At 44.0% G+C, this 22,530-nt stretch overlaps 1 protein-coding gene across 1 annotated transcript in view; it reads right to left on the bottom strand.

Annotated features, from left to right (window-relative positions):
• PCSK2 (proprotein convertase subtilisin/kexin type 2) overlaps window positions 1-22,530 on the bottom strand; it is a 314,344-nt gene that overhangs the window by 110,999 nt on the left and 180,815 nt on the right. Inside the window, exon 5 of the mRNA XM_002710961.5 lies at window positions 12,695-12,732. Within this exon, the coding sequence (XP_002711007.1) occupies window positions 12,695-12,732 (38 nt within the window). The remainder of the gene's footprint in view (window positions 1-12,694; window positions 12,733-22,530) is intronic.

Raw genomic sequence — 22,530 nt, 5'->3', positions numbered from 1 at the left:
CAGATTCAGGGAGGCTGACTCCAGAGCACTTAACTCCCACACTAGATTTTTCTTAGTCTCCAGTTACAGTGGATTTATTATTTATGAAAGTGCCTCATATGGTATTAGGTAAAGAATATATGTATTTTTGAGATAAAAGCAAACACAATAAGACTCACAAATCCTGAAGTGTTCTATTTTTATCCACTTAAAGAAAAATCATGCTCAAATATCCATGCTAATTAATAAGGCTGTAATAGTTGTCTATTGCCATATTACAAATTACCACAAACAATGGCTGAAAGCAACACAAATTTATTACCTGAGTTTTCTGGAGGTGGGTTAACTGGTCCATTGCTCAGGGTCTCACCTGGCTGAAATTAAAGTTTCAGCTGGGGCTGGGACTGCAGCTAAGTCTTGGGGTCCTCTTGAGTTCACAGGTTGTTGGTAGAATTTAGTTGTCTGTGGTTTAGGACTGGGGTTCTTGGTTCTTAGGGGGCCACCATTCCTGGCCATGTGACCCTCCTCACATCATGGCAGTTGCTTCTTTAAAGCCAACTCACAAAACTTTCTACTGCTTTAAATCTCACTGACTTCTTACTTCTCTGACCTGCAGATCCTATTTAAAGGGCTTACCTGATTAGTGCAAGTCCACCAGGAGACTCCACTTTGATTAGCTCAAAGTCAACTGTTTAGAAATCTTAACTACATCTGAAAAATTCTTTTAAAGCTGTCATTTAGTCATGGAGTGACATTCCATCATACTCATAGATCCTGCCCTCACTCTGGGGTGTGGATTACAGAGTTTTTACCCCGGGGGTGGCAATCTTGGGGCCACTTTAGAACTCTGCCTATTGTAAAAGGCAAATGTGAATCTGACAGAGATTAAGGGTTAGATCTATCATCCATTTCTAGTTTTCTAAAATGGCAACAAAGAATAAGGGAAGATTATTGAGGAATTTTAAATGGGAGAATGGGATGTAATTGGAATAACAGGGTGCCTCATGATTCTTTGACACAGCTACAAAAATACATCACCTATTGTGTAACTCCATGGCTCAGGGTCTGGTTCTCTTTAACCAAAGCCTGGGCATCACTTTTTGGTCTTTGTTTCAACCTTAGGAAACTGAATTAGGTGATAGGTCAGGTCCTTAACCTCTTAGATCCACAGGGTCCCTGGAAGAGACCACATCCAGATTAGACTCCAGTGGATGCAGCCACTTGGACATCGTTGCTTGGTGATAAGACATGGGCAAGTCTTGAAGATGGCTACTCCACTTTGCTGTGGTTTCATCCCACTGCTTTCCTTCTGGGTAGAGCTCATGGTTCAGGAGTCTGGGCAGATCTGCCTCAGATACCCAGACCTGTGGCTTTAAGACCATATAACTGAGAATAGGAGCATGAAGAAAGGGGAGAAATAAAAATGGATCTGACCTAAGCAGGAGAAGCATTTTTCATCACAATTGTTGCTGGGAGTTACTGGCAAATTAATGATTGGTAAGGTCTGTTTTAAGCAAGGATTGGTTTTGGTTCTGAGGTATAAACTCAAAAAGAAAAACTCTTGAAATGTTTCACATTTGGGAATTCAGTGACTATACACTAATATTGTGAAATAAGAAAGAAATACAGTGGAGAAAAGAGATCTTTAAAATATTTTTATATTAGCACAAATGATGGGTTGTGGTATAATATGAATATAGCTACAATTATTCTGAAGTTATGCTTGTTGAGACTAGCAGAATAACACCCAAATAGTTTCCTTAACATCAATCCATCATCCACTCATCCATCCCTCCATCCATCTATCCATCTGTCCACTCATCCATCCATCCACTGATCCATCTATTCATCTGTACATCCATCATCCTTCCAACCATCTATCCATTCATCTACCTATCCATCATTCATCCATAATTCAGGAAAATTCTCTGTTAATGATCTCCTTGGGATATCAGGCCTCCAATGGATTCTCTCATGAGCCAAAGCATTGGGAGACACCATCCTGGTCTTTAAGTTGCTTAAATTTAGTCAAAGAAACAAAACTCCATTAAAGGCCTTTGGGGAATTTGGGGTATGTAAATGATTTTTGTGGGCTACTTTTGCTCTAGGCTTCTTGGCGTAAGCAAAATTCCAGATACAAATCCAATCACTGTTGGCCCAGTATCATATTGAACAATCTTCCAGGTAAATTCCAATGCTGTTACCGATCCAAGGAAACAAGTTCATTTCCCACGTAATAAGCAACCGCTTATTCTTTAAATGCTTTTAAGCATCTTTCCTTTTCTTTTAGGGTTGACTTGGTTGTTTTGAAGGCAGTGGTGTTTTATTTCTGGGATAGCACTGAGCACATTATGTTATTATGTACTTATGTGTGAACTCTCCAAGGGCAGGGCCCAATTTTTCACATTTTATAAATCAGTTCCAGTACAGCATCTTGAACGCTGTAGGAAGTCAATACAGGTCTCTTTAATGTTGCTGGGGTTCAGTGAACAAAAACTAGCCAATTGAGCAATTTGAAAAAATCTATTGGCTAGATTCCCTTCTTTGCTTTTCGCTGTAGCTCTATGTATAGGTCTAAACAAGTAGTTTCATTTTGTTAAACAAGACCAAAGTATGTTCCCATAAAAATGGAAAGTTTCCTCTCGTACACTGGTTGAGTCAGATGATAATTATTTGAGCAGCAGTCTATCAGAATGATTAAAAAAAGTTCTTACTCCCCGTCTGGCCTCCTGGAGAGAAAATGTACACTATGATTTGGTTAGAATTCATGAGGACATTGAAAAAAAATCAGTCTCTCTTTTCATAAGACACAAAGGTTATTTAAGCTTCAATTTCCTATGCAATATTAATGTGCTTATTTAAATATTAATAGGTCTAAAAGCCAGGAGCAACATGTGTGATCAATACTTCATAGCATCTGCGTCATTCAGGGCTGGGGACTGTGCCCATCTCCAGCGGTCACCCTTTCATGGTGGCATCCGCATGCCACCTGGAGCCCTGGTGTGCACACTGCTGCTGAGCCCAAGGCACTTCCTTCAGGCTCAGCACTGGTGCCCCTTCAGAGCTCTCCACGGGGCCCCCTCTTCAGAGACAGCCACCTGTCAGGAGCCATCAAAAGAATGGAAATTGCAAGCCCTTAAGGGTTGGGCTTTTTCACTTTTTGTAAGTACTTCTGTTGGTGAAATAACAACCCCCGGGCATAAACAATGTTCCCAAATTTGAACCAAAACAAAGAGCATCATCTGTACTCTTCCTCTGGGGACCTAATTGCATTTCCACTGGCCTGCGTGGGTTGCAGCCTTACAGAAGAGAAACAGCTATGGTTATCTGCAAGTGGAGGATCCAGCTTGAGAATCATGTTATCTCCAGGCCTTTGGTCATGGGGCCCCAGATTCCACAGTCCCCAGTTCCCTTTGTCAGGGAATTAGGATAGTGGCTTTCACCTAGAAGGTGGCTGAGAGCTGGGAATTAGAGGGTTCTTTGTGCTGGCATTACCCATCTTTATCCATAGAGGGTCATTGTATGATTTGATTCCTGGTTGCACTTGCAGTAGTACTGGCCCATGAATGAATATTCAATGCAATTTAACAAATCTTTGCTAAATTCCTGCTTTACACTGTGTTAAATGTTAAGGAGAAAGAATATATGATCAGAGTACACACTTTCTTACAAAGAGCCAATAATCGAAATGTGATGCAGATGTACATTACTGGTGACTAGCACCATTGAATCAGTAACTGAATGGTATACCTAGGTTTGATTCACAGCTCGGGCTCCTAATTCAAGCTTCCTGCTAATGTGGACCCTGGAAGGCAGCAAGTGATGTCTCAAGCACTTGGGTCCCTGCCACCCATATGGGAGAACTGGATTGAGTTCCTGGCTCATGGCTGCAGCCTATCCTAGTCCTGACTGTTCCAGGCATTTAGGGCATGAACCAGCAGATAGAAGCATCCTTTCTCTCTGCCTCCCAAATAAGTAAACAAAAATTAAAATTGAAACCCATCCACAATTTTCCATAATATGCATTTCCCATGAAGTTTTTGAAGACCATATGTCTCATATGTCAAGCATATATAACACGAAGTATTTCCATAGCTTATGACTCTACAGTGCAGCTGGGAGACAGGTGATCTAGTCCAGGCAGCTCTGCTCATCTCAGCAAGGCTTGCTTGTTTCTGAGGGCTGAGGTTTGGCTGGTGTTGCTGGGGTTCCGCCAGGCAGCTCTGCTTCCTGCTGTAGTGCATCAAGCTGCGGCAGCAGGGGTCGCCCTTCTCCACGTCTCGCTCCTCCTCCCGGCTCCAGTGGGCTAGCCTAGACAAGCTCTTCTAATGGTGATCGAAGAGGTCTGGTAGCACATGCGGGAACCCACACGGCCTCTTGAACAGGCTCCAGACTGGCACACTGCCATTTCTGTATTACTGCTTGCTATGTTTTGTTCCTACACATAATGAAGGGGTCTTTAAAAAACTTCATGGAAAATGTGAATTATGAAAAAACCTATGCATGGATTTCAAATTGTTTTTGCACCAAAATAAACATCTTTAAATTTCATTTTTCTGCAAGCATTTTAAAATATCCTTGTACATATCTAGGATAAAGCTTAATTTGTAAATTAGGAATAGTAAGAGATTAACAATAACTAACAATAAAATGTAACAATTATAATAATATGCTGTAGCAAAAGTTGTGTGAATGTGGTCTGCCTCCCAACAACTCTTATTGTACTGTATTCATCCTTGTTGTGATGATTTGAGATGATACACTGATGCCATGAAATGAGGTGAGTGACATAGGCACTGTGATGTAGCATTAGGCTTCTAAATAAAAGCTACCTGAATCCAAGCACTGTGATATCACAACATGGATCAGGTTACCAAGACAGCTATCAAGAGACTAGTGGGTGGGTAGTGCATACAGCATGGATACACTGAACAAAGAAATGGTTCCTGTCTCTGGCAGGATGGAGCTGGCCAAGTTCAAGATTTTCATTATGCTTTTCAGAGTGGTGCGCACTAAAACACTTTAGAGCTGTTCATTTCTGAGTCTCTGTTTAATGTTTTTGAATTGCAGTTGACCATGGGTAACTGAAACCAGAGGAAGAAAAACAGTAGGCAAGAGGGCGTATACTATATATTATTACTCTAAGTAAGTCACAGGGACCAACCTAAAGTCAAGGGAGTAGGACAAATACGTCACCCCTTTTGATGGAGGCTCTGGAAACCTTCCTGGCAGAAGGTGAAGCTGCAGGTCTGGGGAAGGACACGGAGGTGGAGTCAACACAGTCTTCTATGTTGGATGCACTCAAGAATTCAAGGAGAAACTCAAGGAAGAGTGTATGGATCTGGGCAGACAGTCAGCAAGGGATCCTGGAGTTGCCCAGAGCTGCCTCACAGTCCCTAGGGCCAGAGCAACCCATTCTCCTAAGAGTCTGGGCCTCCCACTGTTGGCCTGGACACAACCTCATTTGGAGAAACTGCTGCCTTCCAAACCCACCTTGGGGATTAGCCCTCCCTGATGAGTCTCCATGAATATCCTTTTAGCTCAGAGATCTGTGACGGAGCAGAGGACATACAACAGAAGTGCTGCGTCCTCTGGGGCATCCTTCGTCACTGAGCCCCTGGCCGGCAGCAGTGGGTCTTCTCTTTTCCTCTCGCTTCTCTTTACTTGGATGCTATTTTTCAAGCCTTTGAGATTTATTTTGGTATCTTCTGCTTTTTGGCCTGAACGCTGCCTGCCTTAGAATCATACACTTAGCCTGGATGAGACACCCGTTTTATCTCTTTTGATGCCTCTGAGCTTCCTGGGAAGTACACTGAGACCTGAGACGGGTGTGTTGAGGCACATCCCTGCTTCTTTTCCATCAGAGTGACCTGAAATTGTGCAGGATTGCCATCTGGATTCTTTGGAGAAGGAAATTAATGTTTATTGAGCATGTATTATGTGCCAGGCCCAATGTACATCACATCAATTATATCCCACCACAAACATGACAACACATTAATTTTGCTCATTTCATAAATGATCAAATTAAAGCTTTAATATTCTAGGTTAAGGCTGCACATCGATGAGTTAAGGAGCCAGGATTTATATGTGAGCTTGACTCAGTTTCCACTGTCGTCATACTGTCAGAATCAGACCATTGCTTGCTGACTGATTTCCAACTATCAGTGTATGTAGCTTTTTGCCTGAAGACTCTCTGGCTGATGGACCCTATTCTGCTTGCTTATAAAACAGACAAGAAGAGGACATACTTCCAGGAATTATTCCATTTCTCCTCGCTTCACCCCTGCTCCTGGGTGGCAGCTCTCTGCCAGTGATTGACAGGAGTCGGTGAGGCTCTGTCTGCACTGCTTCCCTGGATCCTGCAGAGAGAGCAGCTCCTGCTGTTCTCAGTGGTCTGGTCACAGACCTTTCCCGCTGCCCTTCCTTTCTGGTTTCACTTCACTTCTCCCTGCCTGATGATTCTTGGGATCTCCTCACAAATGAACGACTTGCCTTCCAGCCTGGTCTCATGGTCTGTGTCTGAGAAAACCCTGACACACAGCAGGAAGACTCTCCTTGGGTTTTCACAGATCTGCCAGCTTTATCAAAACAGCTTTGGAAGCAAAGTAGTAGAGGTTTTGCCTCCTCTCTCCTCCAGTTCTGCAAGCTGCCCCTTCAGCCATAGCCCTTGTTCTTTTTTTTTTTTTTTAAGATTTTATTTATTTTATTTGAGAGTTAGAGTTACAGACAGTGATAGGCAGAGACAGAGAGAAAGGTCTTCCTTCTGTTGGTTCACTCCCCAAACAGCTGCAATGACCGGAGCTGTGCCAATCCGAAGCCAGGACCAAGGTGCTTTTTCCTGGTCTCCCACGTGGGTGCAGAGGCCCAAGGACTTGGGCCATCTTCTACTGCTTTCCCAGGCCATAGCAGAGAGCTAGACTGGAAGAGGGGCAGCCGGGACTCAAACTGGTGCCCACATGGGATGCCGGTGCCACAGGCGGAGGATTAACCTATTGTGCCACGGTGCTGGCCCCAAGCCCTTGTTCTTAAAGAAGTTTCCCTCTGCTACGGTTGCAACATGATTTAGCCCCCAAATTCATGCAAGAAGTTTAAATCCCAAAGTCATGAATCAATGGTACTATAAGGGTGGAATCACCCCAACTATGTAACTAGTGTCTAGGAAGTGGGCTTATTCCTTAGGTCACTGGAATTCTGCACGCAGAAGGAAGATCTGGGGAGAGGGAGTTAGAGAAACCTGAGTTTGGGCCCAGCCACTTTACTTCCTGGCTCACCACATGACTCTTCTGCAGATACTTGACCATTGCACCACCCTCATCAGAGGCCAAACCAATGTGGTCATCCGATCTTGGACTTGAACCTCCCAAACTGTGAGTTAGATAAACTTTTCTCTTTATAAAGTTAGTTGCCAAATTGATCTTCTGTACATAAAGATAATTGAAAATGAATCCTGATGCGAATGGAATGGGAGAGGGAGCAGGAGATGGGAGGGTTGCAGGTGGGAGGGAAGTTATGGGGGGGCATTGTAATCCATAAGCTGTACTTTGGAAATTTATATTTATTAAATAAAAGTTAAAAAAGTTAGTTGCCTCAGATATTTCATTGTAGTAATGACAAGTTGAACTCCAGAGGCTTGGAGTATCACCACAATCATAAAGCGGCAGCCATCCCTGTACTGTGGGACACATGGTGAAGAGAAGGACAACTGCCCAACAGACCTGCCCCTCACCTCAGAAGCACAGCTCACACACCTGCATCCTTGCTGCCCTGCAGGCGGCTTCATAGGGTGCTTGCTTTTTTGTGTCTCTCTTCCTCTGGGGCTTGCACACGCATGGTCACTGTACTTCTTGAGTGAGAGAAACTATCCAAACCATTTGTGTGATGGGCACAGAGGGATCTCCTTGGAATGCTCTACAATAGAATCTTGGCCAGTACTCTATGTTATTACTACTGGGGTAGAAAAGGAGACTTTTAATTAGTTAGAATAGGGAACATTTCCCAGCGGGACAGGATCCCTCAGATTAAATTTCAAATAGAGGAATAATACAGGTGGCTATTATTATCCTTTGTGCCTAACACTCAGCAGATTCAATGTAGGCTTGCTGAATTAAATTAACACTAACTACTTATATTTATATATTGATTTTCAGTTTTCAAAGTATTATAATTCTCAGTTTAGTGGAAAGAACACTGGACTGCCAGTATACCCTGCTTCCTCTCTTAATACATGGAAAATAATTTTGCTTTGGAAAAGATTTTGCCTGGTTTTATTACGTAGAAAAAAATTTTGAAGACCCTCAGGGACAGTTTTCACTGAAAATAAGTCAGTAACAGGAAGGATGTTATTTGACACAGAACATTTCTGATTATTTAAACCTTTAATACATTTCCAAGGTATCTGTAGCAGATGTTGCTACATACTTGTTTGGCCTAACACTCTCCATTCCCCTGTACCATATGAAGGCATATCAAAGAGCCTTTATGTATTTGAAAGGCAGAGAGACAGAGAACAATAAGAAAAAAGAAGGAGAGGGAGAGGGAGAGGGGGAAGGAAGGGGGAGGAATGAGAGAGAGGGAGAGAGAGGGAGAGAGAGAGAGAATATCTTTTATCCACTGGTTTAATACCCAAGTGTTCCAACAGCCAGGTCTGGGGCAAGCCAAAGACAGGAGCCAGGACTCCATTATGGAGTGGCAGGGGCCCAAGAACTTGGGCCATCTTCCACTGCCTTCCCAGGCACATTAGCAGGAAGCTGTATTGGAAGCAGGGTAGCTGGGACTTGAACAGGCACTCTGATAATGGGATGCTAGCATCACAAGCAGTTGCTTAACCAACTGCTACACAACTCCAGCCCCAAGTGATTGCTTCTCTGCCACCCACATGGGAGACCTTGATTGAGTAACCTGGCTCCAAAGGGCCATTGTGTACATGTGGAGAATGAACCAGCAGGTGAGAAATCTGTATCTCTCAAATAAAGAAATAAGAAAAAATATTATTAAAAATTTGTGGAAAAACAGAATTAAAACACGTTTATTTTGATGCAAAAATTGAAATCCATGCATATGAGGAGTCTTTAAAACATTCACGAAAATTAGTGTATTATGAAAAATCTACCCATGAATTTCAACATTTTTTGTACCAAAATGAACTCATATTTTAATTCCATTTTTAAATGAAAATTCTGAAGTTTATTTGTATCCCTTTGCCAAGAACATTCTCCCTGGCTGTGGGGAGACGGGAAGTGTGTGATGTTCACATCCTGTGGGATCAGCCCGCAACCAACAACCAATGGAGTTGGTGTAAAAATAGCCCTGCTTTCCTGGTATCTCCTCCCAGGGGAGATCACTTGACACAAAGTTCTACACCAAGGGGTGGTGTTCCAGCTGTCAGCTATGGTTTAATGACACAGGGGTGATTGCCTTCTCTGCCTCATCCCCACTCCTCTAACCCTGCTTCCTGGGACCACCTCCCATACAGACTACTTGCATGCAAACTCTTCTTTCAGGATCTGCTTCTGAGGAAACCCAAGCAAAAACTTTCCCCAAAGCACCTTTCCCTAGAAGGGCACCGGGTGAGCTCATTCAAGCCATTAAGTCACTCAACAAGGTGTGACGCTGCCTGCTAATCCTTTGCTCAAACAATTTTCCAGTCTATCACTGTCCACCGACTTCAGTGCTCTCCTGGGCAGGTCTGCTCCACTTGCCAGCCTCATTCTGTTAATGATAGTGTAAAATTTTTAATTGAAAATAAAGAAGATAAATGTGCTTAGTAGCATCACTCTCAACACTACACAGCTGTGAGAGAGACTCTGTGATGGAAAAAACCAGCTGGTCCAGGCTCTGCACTGATGAATTTCAGAATGAGATATTTGAGTGTTTGTTTTCCTCACCTTTATGAAGGAGGTGAGAACTTAGTTATATTTGACTGTATATAAATTCCTCATAAGATTCCTAGAGCTAGATAACTGTTGACCACTCAGGTCTAGATAGAAATGGTCAGGATGAACACTTTTGTGCAGAAATCACGTTTTCTATTCAATTATTAGGTGTTATCTAGGTTAAACTTCGGGTAGCCCTTGATGTCTCTTCAACAACACCCCTGACAAACTGCCACTAACTCTCACTTTGAACACTGGCAGATATGGAGAACACACCACTTCCATTTATTTACTAACCTTACTCACTAGACAGTTCTTCCTTTAACTGAATTAAAGTTTTCCACACATGGTTCCAACCAATGGTGGGAATTTTCTTGCGAGAAATTCCTGAGCAAGTAGAATGCCTTAGCCCACATGGAGAATTTGAAATATTTGAAAACCTAATGTCTCTCTAAAATTTTCTTCCTTCCAGGATAAACATTTCCAGTTATTTCTGCTCTCCTTAGCAAGCTGCGGTTTGGAGTCCCTCTATCCACCCTACCATGTCACTCTCTGTCACCTTCTTTCTTGGAGTGAGACACCTAATGGAAACAACCTACTTGTCCAACACTTGGGGATTAGAATGTTTAAATAAATGATAGTAGTCGGAAATATGATGTAGCTCTTGAAATTGTGTCTTGAAGCACATTTAATACTATAAAAATGGTCATCACAGATCAAATAGACAGGGACCTAGCAGACATGCAAAAAGGATCCAGTTTCACAAAGAAATATACACATAGAAAGGAAAGGCCCAAATATTAAGGATAGTCATATTATGATTAGTTTTGAATCTTAACACTTTTCCAAATTTCCTACAGGGAACATGTATTTTTTTTTAATTAGCAAAAGTGTTTTTGGAAAAGAAACAAAGAAATAGCCCTCACTATATTCTGATGTTGGAGATCCAAGCACAGCCAGTACCCCTCAATTTGGATGCTTCACTTCTCAATTTCAGATAAAGTTTTTGATGGATCACACTAACCACCAACACTGAACTTGCAGTTCATCAGACCTGGGAGGACTTTTGTTTTTCGCCCTGTGTCAATGAGTGTCCCTTTTTAACCTGGTCACTGGTATTGGAGCAGCCTGCCAGCAAACACCAGGGCTGGATGAGAAGGGAAGGGTGCAGAGGTCAGTTTCAGTGTCCATGGCCTTGGTGGGGCAGGGCTGTGTGTGCAGGAGGGAGGTCATGAAACATCAGCTTTCCAAACCCCTGGACAGACACCCCACCCTAGCGTCCTCCAAGTGGTAAGGCTGAGCAGTTCTGTTTTGGGAAGGTGAGCAGGACCCTGTGAGGATGCTCCATGAGCTCTCTGTTCCAGAGATGCAGTGGACCACTGTGCACCTTGGGTAGATGGCTCAGAATATCAGAGCCTTGCAATATACATGCTTCCCAGTCTCCTCTGCAGAGACACTCCCTGGGATCCGTTTGTGGGAAACATTGGGAAAGAGAGCAGCACTGGAAGAGCCAGTCAAGGCCAGGAGTGTGGAGCTGACGCTGTCCATAAAAATCCATAGGCAGTTTTTCATTGTTCTCGCTACAGGAGTGGATTCTAGCCACTGGGGATATAGCTTTGGCTTTCTTCCTTTCTCTCTGGACTGTGGTACTGATTCATTCAATTTTTTTAATATTAAAAAAGATGCTCAGCTCAATTTGTACTCTTTTGACTTATAAGATCTATAGAGTAAGCAGAAAAACTTTGGTATCAACGATTCCTCATGCCCAGAACGCTAAATACACAAAAAACCTCTACTTTCTTTTGGCAAAGTAGACACATACGCTGTTCACAGCAAAGGACCCGAGTGTCAACTCCACACATTTTTGCTTATTAACCGTCCTTCCAACCATCTAAGCCTTGTTCCCCTAAATATGAGTCTCTTTAGATACTAAGATAACATTTTTTTATCCCAAGGTTTGGAGTTCCTAGAAATATAGCTTAGCTGAAGTCAGGAGAATTTTTAGAGGGTATGCCATGGCTCGAGTACTGTACTCCCTGGGGTTGGAATAAATGGGTGGATGATGTTTAAAAGCTTGGTGGTTTTCATCAGGAACCCAGCATGTGCCCTGCTTGATCAAATGTGAACGTGTGTGGTTATAGTTGAGCAGTGTGTGCTACGATTCTCCGCTGACACTTATTTGTTGAGGGCTACTAAACAGGATGCTCAGTGTTGTGGGGAAGAAAAGTATGCAGTGGTCCTATGCAGTGTTCTTACTCTCATGAAGTGAAGATCGTAATGTGAGTTGCTGTAGTTTTTGGCTTTTTGTCTTCAGTTTTGCCCAGCAAGAACCTAAATGGCTTATTTCCACCCTTCAATTCAATACTGTCAGCTAGAGTCGCTTTATGCCTTGCCAAGTCTCTCTCTTCTTTGCACTTTCCTCTACATATTTTCTTGGCACTCTGTTCTTACAGACTTCAAGTTTTTTTCCTTTCTTTTCTTCTCACAAAGCCATTGTCAAACCTGCTGCCAGGCCCCAGGCCTTGTTCATTTGCTTTCTGGCCTCAGCGGTGGCTCTAACAATTTGGGCACTTCTAATGTCTATGTGTGCTGTGTGCACATGTTTGTGAATGCATGGGTTCCTGTGTGCATGCATGTGTGCCTGAATGAATATGTTTCTACCTTATTGGATACATGTGCACATATATGCAATATGCATGCATGTACCCGATACGTTCCTGTGCATGCTTGTGTGCACACACGTGTGTGAGTGTGTATATACATGGGTATGTTCCCAGTAACCAGGGACACCAAGACTTAAGACAAACACATTTCTCCCTCCAAGGTCACCTTGTACTTACATAGTTGGAGGCCAGGTCCGGGTGGAGATAGTCAATCCCTGTGAAAAGACAACAAGACAGGAACCAAAGATTAGTGCTGCACACTGTGTCCTAGCAGAGCTGCCCAAGGAAGCAGTGTCTGTACCCAGCTGGGGCCAGGGCAATGCCACAGTCATGGGCACTGGTCCCTGAGCCCCTATCCTGGTGTTTTCCTTTCTGTGTGAAGATAGGCTGCTCTGCTTGCGTCTGTCTAGCTGCTCCCAGACACACTTCAGAGGAGTGAAGCCAATTAGTGCCTGGAGCCCTGGGATAACACTTCCAACACGAATGTCAGTACTAAGGGGCTTAGTGACCGCAAGATGGATGGCTCCTCAGAGCGGTGATCTAAAAGAGATTTGTAGAAATCCTGGCACTTTGAAAGCACCGACTGGCATTTCTTCTGAAATGAAACTGGCCGTGGGGAGGCAACACAATTATTATTTCACAAAGCACGGGCAGCAGTGGATTAGGAGAGCACAGTTGGGCATGGAAACAAGGGGAGGAATGCAGCTCGGGGGAGAAAATCCATTAGGCAGAGGGCAAATGGATTCCAGCAAGGGGTTCCCAGCTGGGAGCTCAGGCTTGTCTCTTTCCAGGAAACCAGAGGCCTCAGACCTCTCAGCAGGAAGCCTGCGCTTCCTCCTGAATGTGGGCCTGTCTTGTTGCCCAGAGTTGTTCCAAGGGTTGAACCATGATCTGTGAGCACCGCTGAGCTCCCTCAGGCCCTTGGACCTCAGAAAGCACTGAGAGACTCCAAGGGCAACTGCAAAGCCCTCATTTGGGTCTGCAGAAATACTTAGGAAGGTTCTTCAAAAAGTTTGTGGAAAATCCGTGGTATTAAAAAAAAACTATGCCTGGATGTCAAAACTTTGGCACCAAAATAAACTTATCTTTTAATTCCATTTTTCCATGAACTTTTTGAAGTGCCCTCGTAATCTTTGCAGGATTTATACCTCAGCATCTAGCACTGGGAGACACAGGGCAGGTGCCTGAGACCTCCTAGCACAAGGGCTATGAGTTTAGGTTTTTGCTGTCAAGGATCACAGTTGGAGTCCTGAACACCCAATCACTGGCAGTGAGACTCTGGGTGGGCTGCTTGCCCTCTTTGTGCTTGTTTTCCTTCTTTTTTTAATTTTTAAAGAGAAAGAGGGAAGGTGGGGGGGGAGAGGGAGAGAGAAGAGTGAGAGCGGGCGAGCGAGAGAGAAATATCTTCCATCTACTGGACCCTTCCCCAGATGGATGCAATAGCCAGCATTTGGTCAGGCCAAATCCAGGAGCCAAGAGCTTCTGCCAGGTCTTCCACATCAGTAGTAGGGGCCCAAATGCCTCGGCCACCTCCACTGCCCTTCCCAGGCCACTAGCAGGGAAGCTGGATCAGAAGCCGGGAAGTGAGCCAGGGACCACATGGGATGCCAGGGCTGCAAGCTGCAGCTGTGCTTGCTTTCTTGCCATCGGAGCAAGAATTAAAGGAGCCAGTGCATGTGGCTTATCTCAGGGGCTGTTGCACTTAATAACCATATAAGGATGCAGTACTTAAAAGCCAAAGTATCATGAAATGCTCCCTGTAGCAGGCAACTGCACTGCGTGCTAAGGCTGTGCTACCATGGCAGCTTTGCCCTGAAGAAAGGAACTTGGATTAGGGCACAAAGTTTGTGGCAAAATGGGCATTAATTTTCCCTGAAGGGAGGACAGAAGTTCCACTTAGCTTATGGCCCTGTCTAAATACTAAGGAGTTTGTGGACTCAAAAGGCTTCCATAGCCTTGGCAGCTCATGACAAGAGCCTCAAGTGATCACTGACATCATAAATAAGAGTGTCAATTGTTAAATCAACAACAGGAGTCACTGTGCACTTGCTCCCCATATACGATCTCTGTCCTTCTTGAGTTGTACTAGGAGAATTAACTGTAAAACTTGTTCTCAAACAGAACTTTACACTTTGTGTGTCTGTGTGGGTGCAAACTGTTGAAATCTTTACTTAATATAGAGTTGGTCTTCTGTATATAAAGTTAATTAAAAACAAATCTTAATGAAGAATGGGATGGGAGGAGTAGGAAGTGGGATGGGAGTGGGGATGGGAGTGGGGGTGGGAGGGCAGGTGTTGGGGGAAGAACTGCTATATTGCTAAAGCTGTACCTATGAAATTAGTATTCATTAAATAAAAGCTTTCTAAGAAAAAAAAGGGGGTGAAGGGAGAGCTCTCCATGAACACCGAGAATAAGTCATGTGAGCATGTAATAAACTGTTGTCCACCTACAAACCAAGAGAATAATCAGAATGAAAAATAAAATGGAGTTAAAAGGTAAGCTTATTTTGGTGCAAAATTTTTAAAGGTTTATTTTATTTATTTGATAAGGTAGAGTTACAGAGAAAGACAGGGAGAGACAGAGACAGAGACAGAGCGAGAGAGAGAGAGATCTTTTATCTGCTGGTTCACTCTCCAAATGGCCACAATGTCTGGGTCTGGGCCAGGCTGAAGCCAAGAGCTTCATCTGGGTCTCCCATGTATATGGCAGGGACCCAAGCACTTGGGCCACCTTCTGCTGCCTTCCCAGGAGCATTAGCAGGGAGCAGGATTGGAACTGGAGCAAATGGGACTTGAAACGGCGCCCACATGGGATGCCGGCATCACAGGTGGTGATTTAACCCGTTACACAACACCAGCCCTGGTGCAAAGATTTTTGGTATTTATGCATAGACTTGTTTTTTATATTTTTTTGAAAGGTAGAGTTAAGGAGAGGCAGAGGCAGACAAAGAGGTCTTCCATCTATTGGTTCAGTTCCCAAATGTCTGCAATGGCTGTAGTTGGGCTAATTTGAAGCCAGGAGCCAGAAGCTTCTTCCAGGTCTTCCACGTGGCTGCAGGGGCCCAAGGACCTGGGGCATCTTCTACTGCTTTCTCAGGACATAACGAGAGCTGGATAGGAAGTGGAACAGCTGGGTCTTGAATGGGTGCCCATATGGGATGCTGGCACTGCAGGCAGCGGCTTTACCTGCTATGCCACAGCACTGACTCTGCACAGGCTTTTCATAGTACCCATTTTCCATGAAATTGTTGAAGACTATTTGTATATATGATTTCAAATTAATTTGCACCATAATAAAGTTATCTTTTAATTTCATTTTCTATGAACTTTGTGAAGTACTCTCATGTTAGAATGCATATTTCTTTTTATTTGTTTGGCAGGGAGAGAGAAAGAGAGAGAGAGAGATAGAGAGAGAGGAGAGAGCGAGTGAGCGAGCACACCCCCATCTACTGGTTTACTCCCTAAATGCCAGCAACTGCTGGGGCTGGGGCCGGGGCTGAAGCTGAAAGCTGGAAACTCAATCCAAGTTTCCCATGAGGGTGGCAAATGTTCAATTACTTGAACAGTCACCTGCTGTCTCCCACAGTAAGCATAGGCAGGAAGCTGCAACTGGGAGTCAGTGCAGGGGAATTAAACTCCTGTATTCCAATGTAGGACATAGACAGCTTAATCACTAATCACCTATCCCATGGATGTATAATTTTAAAAATAAATTTCCTTTTTTTTCTGGTTAGACCAGTAATTTCTGGACTAGGAGTTTTCGAACTGCAGGGAGTTTCACTGTGGTAATTATGACATGTGAGACATTGTCTTCCTGGCTGCTTTCTATAGCTTGGCAGAGTATAGCAAGTCACTCCCCACCCACAATCATGTTTACTTCTTCTGTTGGTTGACTTCTCAAATGGCTGCAATGGTCCGAGCCGGGCTAGGAGTCAGGAGCTTTTTCTGGGTCTCCCATGTGGAAGTGGAGCAGCCAGGTCTCAAACTGGCGCCAATATGGGATGCCGGCACTGCAGGCGGAGGCTTTACCTGCTACGCCACAGCGCCAGCCCCTTTACCCATTATTTTTTTTTTTAACTTTTATTTAATGAATATAAATTTCCAAAGTACGGCTTATGGATTACAATGGCTTCCCCCCCATAACGTCCCTCCCACCTGCAACCCTCCCCTTTCCCACTCCCTCTCCCCTTCCATTCACGTGAGGATTCATTTTCAATTCTCTGTATATACAGAAGATCAGTTTAGCATACATTAAGTAAAGATTTCAACAGTTTGCTCCCACACAGACACATAAAGTGAAAAATAATAGATGATTTCTTAAATGATGATGAAATCAGATCAGACCTATTGTCATGTTTAATCCCAGTGAGAGTCAAGTTGGGAATTGCTAATTTCTTCTTTTTTTTTAACAGAAGATCAGTTTAGTATACATTAAGTAAAGACTTCAACAGTTTGCACCCCCATAGAAACACAAAGTGAAATATACTGTTTGAGTACTCGTTATAGCATTAAATCTCAATGTACAGCACATTAAGGACAGAGATCCTACATGAGGAGTAAGTGCACAGTGACTCCTGTTGTTGACTTTACAAATTGACACTCCTGTTTATGGCATCAGTAATCTCCCTATGCACCAGTCATGAGTTTCCAAGGCTATGGAAGCCCCTTGAGTTCTCCAACTCTTATCTTGTTTAGACAAGGTCATAGTCAAAGTGGAGGTTCTCTCCTCCCTTCAGAGAAAGGTACCTCCTTCTTTGAAGACCTGTTCTTTCCACTGGGATCTCACTCACAGAGATCTTTCATTTAGGGTTTTTTTTTTTTTTCCAGAGTGTCTTGGCTTTCCATGCCTGATTATTAAGCAGGATTACTTATTTTTTTGTTGTTGAGTTTTTTGAGTTGCTGATATATTTTAGATATTAATCTGTTGGATAAGTAACTTGAAAATATTTTCTCCCATTCTGTCAGATGTCTCTTCACTCTACTGATTATTTCTCTGCTGTGCAGAAGGTTCTGAGTTTTATAGAAACCTTCCTCTAGTTTTGCTTCTGTTACCTGCACTTTGGGGGTCTCATCCAAGAAGTCTTGAAGTGTTTCACCTACATTTTCTTCTAGCAATTTCACAGTCTCAGATCTTAAATTAAGGTCTTTGATTCATCTTCAGTAGATTTTGGTATATGGTTAGAGGTAGGGATCTAATTTCATTCTTCTACATATTTATATCCAGTGATTCTATATTCTGATAGAATTTAGGAGAAAAATGTTTTGAGAAACAGCAGCCTTTTTAAAAAATTTATTTTATTTACTTGAAAGACAGAATTACAGAGAGAGGTCTTCCATCTGCTGGTTCATTCCCCAGATGGCCACAACGACCAGAGCTGCACCGATCTGAACCGAAGCCAGGAACTCCCTCTGGGTCTCCCACGTGGCTGCAGGGGCCATCTTCCACTGCTAATCCAGGCCATAGCAGAAAGCAGCCGGGACTAGAACCAGTGCCGATATGGAATGCTGGCACTTCAGGCCAGGGCATTAACCCACTGCGCCACAGTGCTGGCCCTGAGAAACAGCAGTCTTGTAGTGGTTATTTAGACTGGTAGTTAAGACAGCTGTGTCCCATTTGGAGTGCCTGAGTTTTGATTCCTGGTTCTGGCTTCTGACTCTAGCTTTTTGCCAATGCAGACCCTGGGTGCAGTGGTGATGGCTCAAGTAATTAGGTTCCTGTCATTTACATGGGAGGTCTGGATAGAGTTCCCTGTTACCAGCTTTGGTCCTGGCCCCATCATGGCCATTGCAGGCATTTATGGAGTGAACCAGAAAATGAGAGCTCTATCAATTTCTCTGCCTGCTAAATAACATACTAATAAAAAGAAATTGTGGTCTCCGTTATACAAAGGGAAAATATTGGAGTGAGGAGCTAATTTGAGACCAGAAGAAAATAAGAATGAAAACAATACTCATTTAGCCTGGTGAGGGTCTTGAATAAGAGGAAGACCAAGTGTTAAGATAGGAGAGATATGGACTTTAATTCATCCTGAATGTTCCCGATCTTGACTGATCTTGGAAGCTAAGCAGGTTCGGGCCTGGTTAGTATTTGGATGGGAGAAGAAATGATTATTAATAGAACTGTGAGGGATGACATAGGATTCAGAAAAAGTAATAATGATCTAAATAATAGATAGTATTTTAATACTTTTGTATGGTTGATTTTCTTTTGAGGTGGAATTCACTGCACACATCTTCTGCATCTGCTTATTAATTTTTGAATTCTTCCATTATTAATGGGCTCATTCTTATTTAAGTGCAGATGATTTAGATACAGAACCCAGGCTGTGCTCACAGGCTACTGGGGGAGGGGAGAAGAGACTGACTCATCACCACCCGATTGTGATGAATGTGACACAGAAATGACACACTTCTGTTCATTAATCATTAGCATCCTGTGGTTAGTTTGAATCTTTTCAGGGAGTCTAATTCACAGGAGTCCAAATTTGCAGGAAGTTCTGAGAGTTTTGGAGACTCTTGAAACCTGCAAGGGGTTCCATGGACATATTCTCAGAACGCTACTTGCTCAGTTGAGATGTGTAGCATCCCAGCACCCTGGCCCTGAGCTCGATTCCTTCCAGTGCCCCAAGAGAGCTGGCACCTTGTACCCCAGGCCCTCCTGAGTTAGATGCAGATGAAAAGGAGGCCGCAAGGAACATGATGTGTTCTCCAGACAGCTGCTCAGTATCTCCCATGGAGAGGTAGCTCCACTGCCTCCTCTTCAATCTCAGTGGGCTTGTGACTGCTTGTGTCAAGAGGCTGTAGTAGAACTCCACTGCATCATTTCCAATTCCAACCGAGAAAAGAGCAGGCATCTTCACCTGTTTCCTCTGGATGTTCACTCAGGAGGCAGCTAGATGCCAGGTAAGAAGCTTGTGCAGCATAGTCAATCCTTACGATTTTCAGTTTCCTCAGCATCCATTTTGAATACAGGAATGATTTTCTCAAACAATCAGGATTTAGTTACCCCTGTCACAGTTTCCAGTTCTCTGCCACCTTCCATTGCCTTGATGTAGTCAATCCAGATATCTGCTCTACACAGCCCATTCACACAGTTCTTCCTCTCAGTCACAGTGTGAGTCCATGGAACTCATGCCTGCTTGCTCCACACCCACCGTTAGAACTTCCTACTAGAAACACACCTGTAAAATGCTCTGGATCCCAGCAAGGCTTTGCCCACAGGCTGCTTGTTCTTTCTCTTGCTAATTATTCACTGGTGGAATGCGCATGTCCACAGAGCTCCCCCTTCTCATGGCTTATGTGGGCCACGCTCCTTTCCTTCTCTCTTCGGGACCTGGAAGTAAATACTACTTCCATTCCATATGTTTTATTGGGTTGCTTCTCCCATGTCTCATCTCTCATCTGACAAACACACCCAAACCTAATCAACCAGACATCTGTCAGAGAAGAGCCCTGGGGCTTCTGCTGGTAAAACCTAGTTTCCTGGGGCTGGCGCTGTGGCGCAGCAGGTTAATGCCCTGGCCTAAAGTGCCAGCATCCCATATGGGTGCCGGTTTGGGTCCCAGCTGCTCCACTTCCTATCCAGCTCTCTGCTATAGCCTGGGAAATCAGTAGAAGATGGCCCAAGTCCTTGGGCCCCTGCACCCATATGGGAGACCCGGAAGAAGCTCCTGGCTCCTGGCTTCGGATTGGCGCAGCCCAGCCGTTGAGGCCATCTGGGGAGTGAACCAGCGGATGAAAGACCTCTCTCTCTCTGCCTCTCCTTTTCTTTCTGTGTAACTCTTTCAAATAAATAAATAAATCTTAAAAAAAAAAGCAAAACCTAGTTTTCTGTGAGAGGGATACCTTGTCACAGGTGGGACACTTAGGCATTAAGGTGTCCACAAGGATAAAAGAAGAATTCTACAAAAAGCATTGCTGTGATGTGAATGTTTGTGTTCCTTCTACATTCATGCCAAAACTTAAGCCCCAAGGTGACTGAGATTGGTGCCCTTATAAAAGGGTGAGAAGAGTTCACCCTCATTTGCCCCTTCTTCTGTGTGAGTCCAGCTCCTTCGGAGGAGGCAGCAACAGGTATCATAATGCAAGCTCGGAGTGAGCCTTAACCAGACACTGACCCTGCCAGTGGCAGCATCTGAGGGTTCCCAGCCTCCAGAACTGTGAGAAATCAATTTCTATTATTTACAAATTACCTAGCCTAAGGTATTTTGTTAGATAAATGGGAATGAACTGATATAGTCACATTGTACACATCACAGTCAAATCTCCTGGAACCTGTTGTGGGGAGCAACTGGGAGCAACTCGGACTAGACTAAGTTACTGGAATTAAGACTTATTCTATGCATCTGCTCTCCCACAATATGGCGCTGGGAGAGGAGGAAACAGCTTCTACACAGCTGCCTCCAGTTCAACCAATAAACTGTAGGACCTGCTCCTGATTGGAGGAGAGCAGCGTACTCGGTGTGTGGGTAGCAGAGTTGGGATTGGTGGAAGAGGACTATAAAGGAGGAGAGAGACAACATGCACCAGGAACATCTATCTGAAGGAACACCTGTGCAGCCCCCGAGAGAGCCGGCCAGTGGTGTGCCGCTCCCCCGCGGAAGTGGGGAAAGCGGCAGGGGGAACCGCCCTTCCACGGAGGTGGAAGGGACGGTAGCCAACCCGGGAAGAACCAGCAGCAAACCCGGGGAGGGCCGAGCAGACGAAAGAACAACGCAGGGTCCTGTGTCGTTCCTCCACGAAGACGGGGAGCGACAACCTGTCAGGGCAGGCTAGAGTCTATAGGTACTCTTGTGACCAAATTAGAGGACAGTATTACACACTGGCACTCCCCATACTACAATGACAGTTTCAGCCGGGTTCCAGTGGCAGCCAGCATGAACCACCAGCCATGGGAGTGAGCTACCTCGGAGGTCCAGCCTAGTTGAGCCTTCAGATGATTGCAGCCCAACTAACATCTCATCTCAACTGCATGCAAGACCCTAAGTGAGAAATGCCTAGTTAGCTGTTCCCGAATTCCTCTCTCACAAAATCTTGAGCAAAAGTTACTGTAAGTTGCAAAGTGTTGGATTCATTTTGTATTCAGCAGTAGTAATTGGAACTGCCACCTTACTGGACTATTGTATTGCTTTTCTATGTGATACAGAGTTTAGAATCCATTAGAAAGGACTGGGTAATTGTTAGCTCCTTAAGCTTGAATCTTCACTCACGTGGATGAGGCCCCATTCACAAAATCCCACCAGCAAGGCAGGACTGAAGGGTGGGTTTCAAGGACTAAAGATGGGTGGTTAGAATTAGTTGTCTTTGGGAAGTCTCTTGCTTCCCTAAATCTCAGCTGCTTCATATGCAAAATGGGAACATTAATAATAGCAACCTCAAGGAATAACTGCACTGTGTTTCCAAAATTGTAAGCAGTGTGTAGCACATAGTGAGCACTCAACAAATGTTTGTTACTTTTTTTGTGATTTCAGCTTACAGCTTTTTTGGTCCTGTCTCAATGGACTTCAATCGTTTTTGGCTCTCTCTGATGCTGGCTAAATCAAAAACCTTGCCCCAGAACTTCCTAGAAGATCTTTGACCTTGGTAACAGCTACCTATCCTGAATTGTGGCTCAGCTGGGTGAGTGTTTTCCATTCTTATGAATCATGATGATCACATCCCATTTTCCAGGTCAAGGCCCCAATAATAAACAATTCTATTACAATAAAAGAAATGTAGTCATTACCATTAAGTGGCAATTGACATGCTTGGAATATCCCAGCAGACCCCAACCATAGGGGCACTCTTCCTGTGATGTCTAGTATGTGGGAAAGACATTATGTTGAATCTAAATGAAGGCAGTAGCTATTTACTGAGTGTCTAATGAGTCACTGGATGCAGTGGCAGTAGCTGAGTACAAGAGAGGGGTGGCTAGTCATTAAAGCTGGGCTGTCCACAAAGGGAAAGGCCAAAATACAGAGAACCAATACATATGAAATATTATATTATTTTTCCTTAGGTATCAGTGTCAGCATC

Source organism: Oryctolagus cuniculus, chromosome 11, assembly GCF_964237555.1.
Source record: "Oryctolagus cuniculus chromosome 11, mOryCun1.1, whole genome shotgun sequence".
NCBI lineage: Eukaryota > Metazoa > Chordata > Mammalia > Lagomorpha > Leporidae > Oryctolagus > Oryctolagus cuniculus.
The sequence above is the reverse complement of the archived record's forward strand: the minus strand, read 5'-3'. Positions and strand labels throughout refer to the sequence as shown.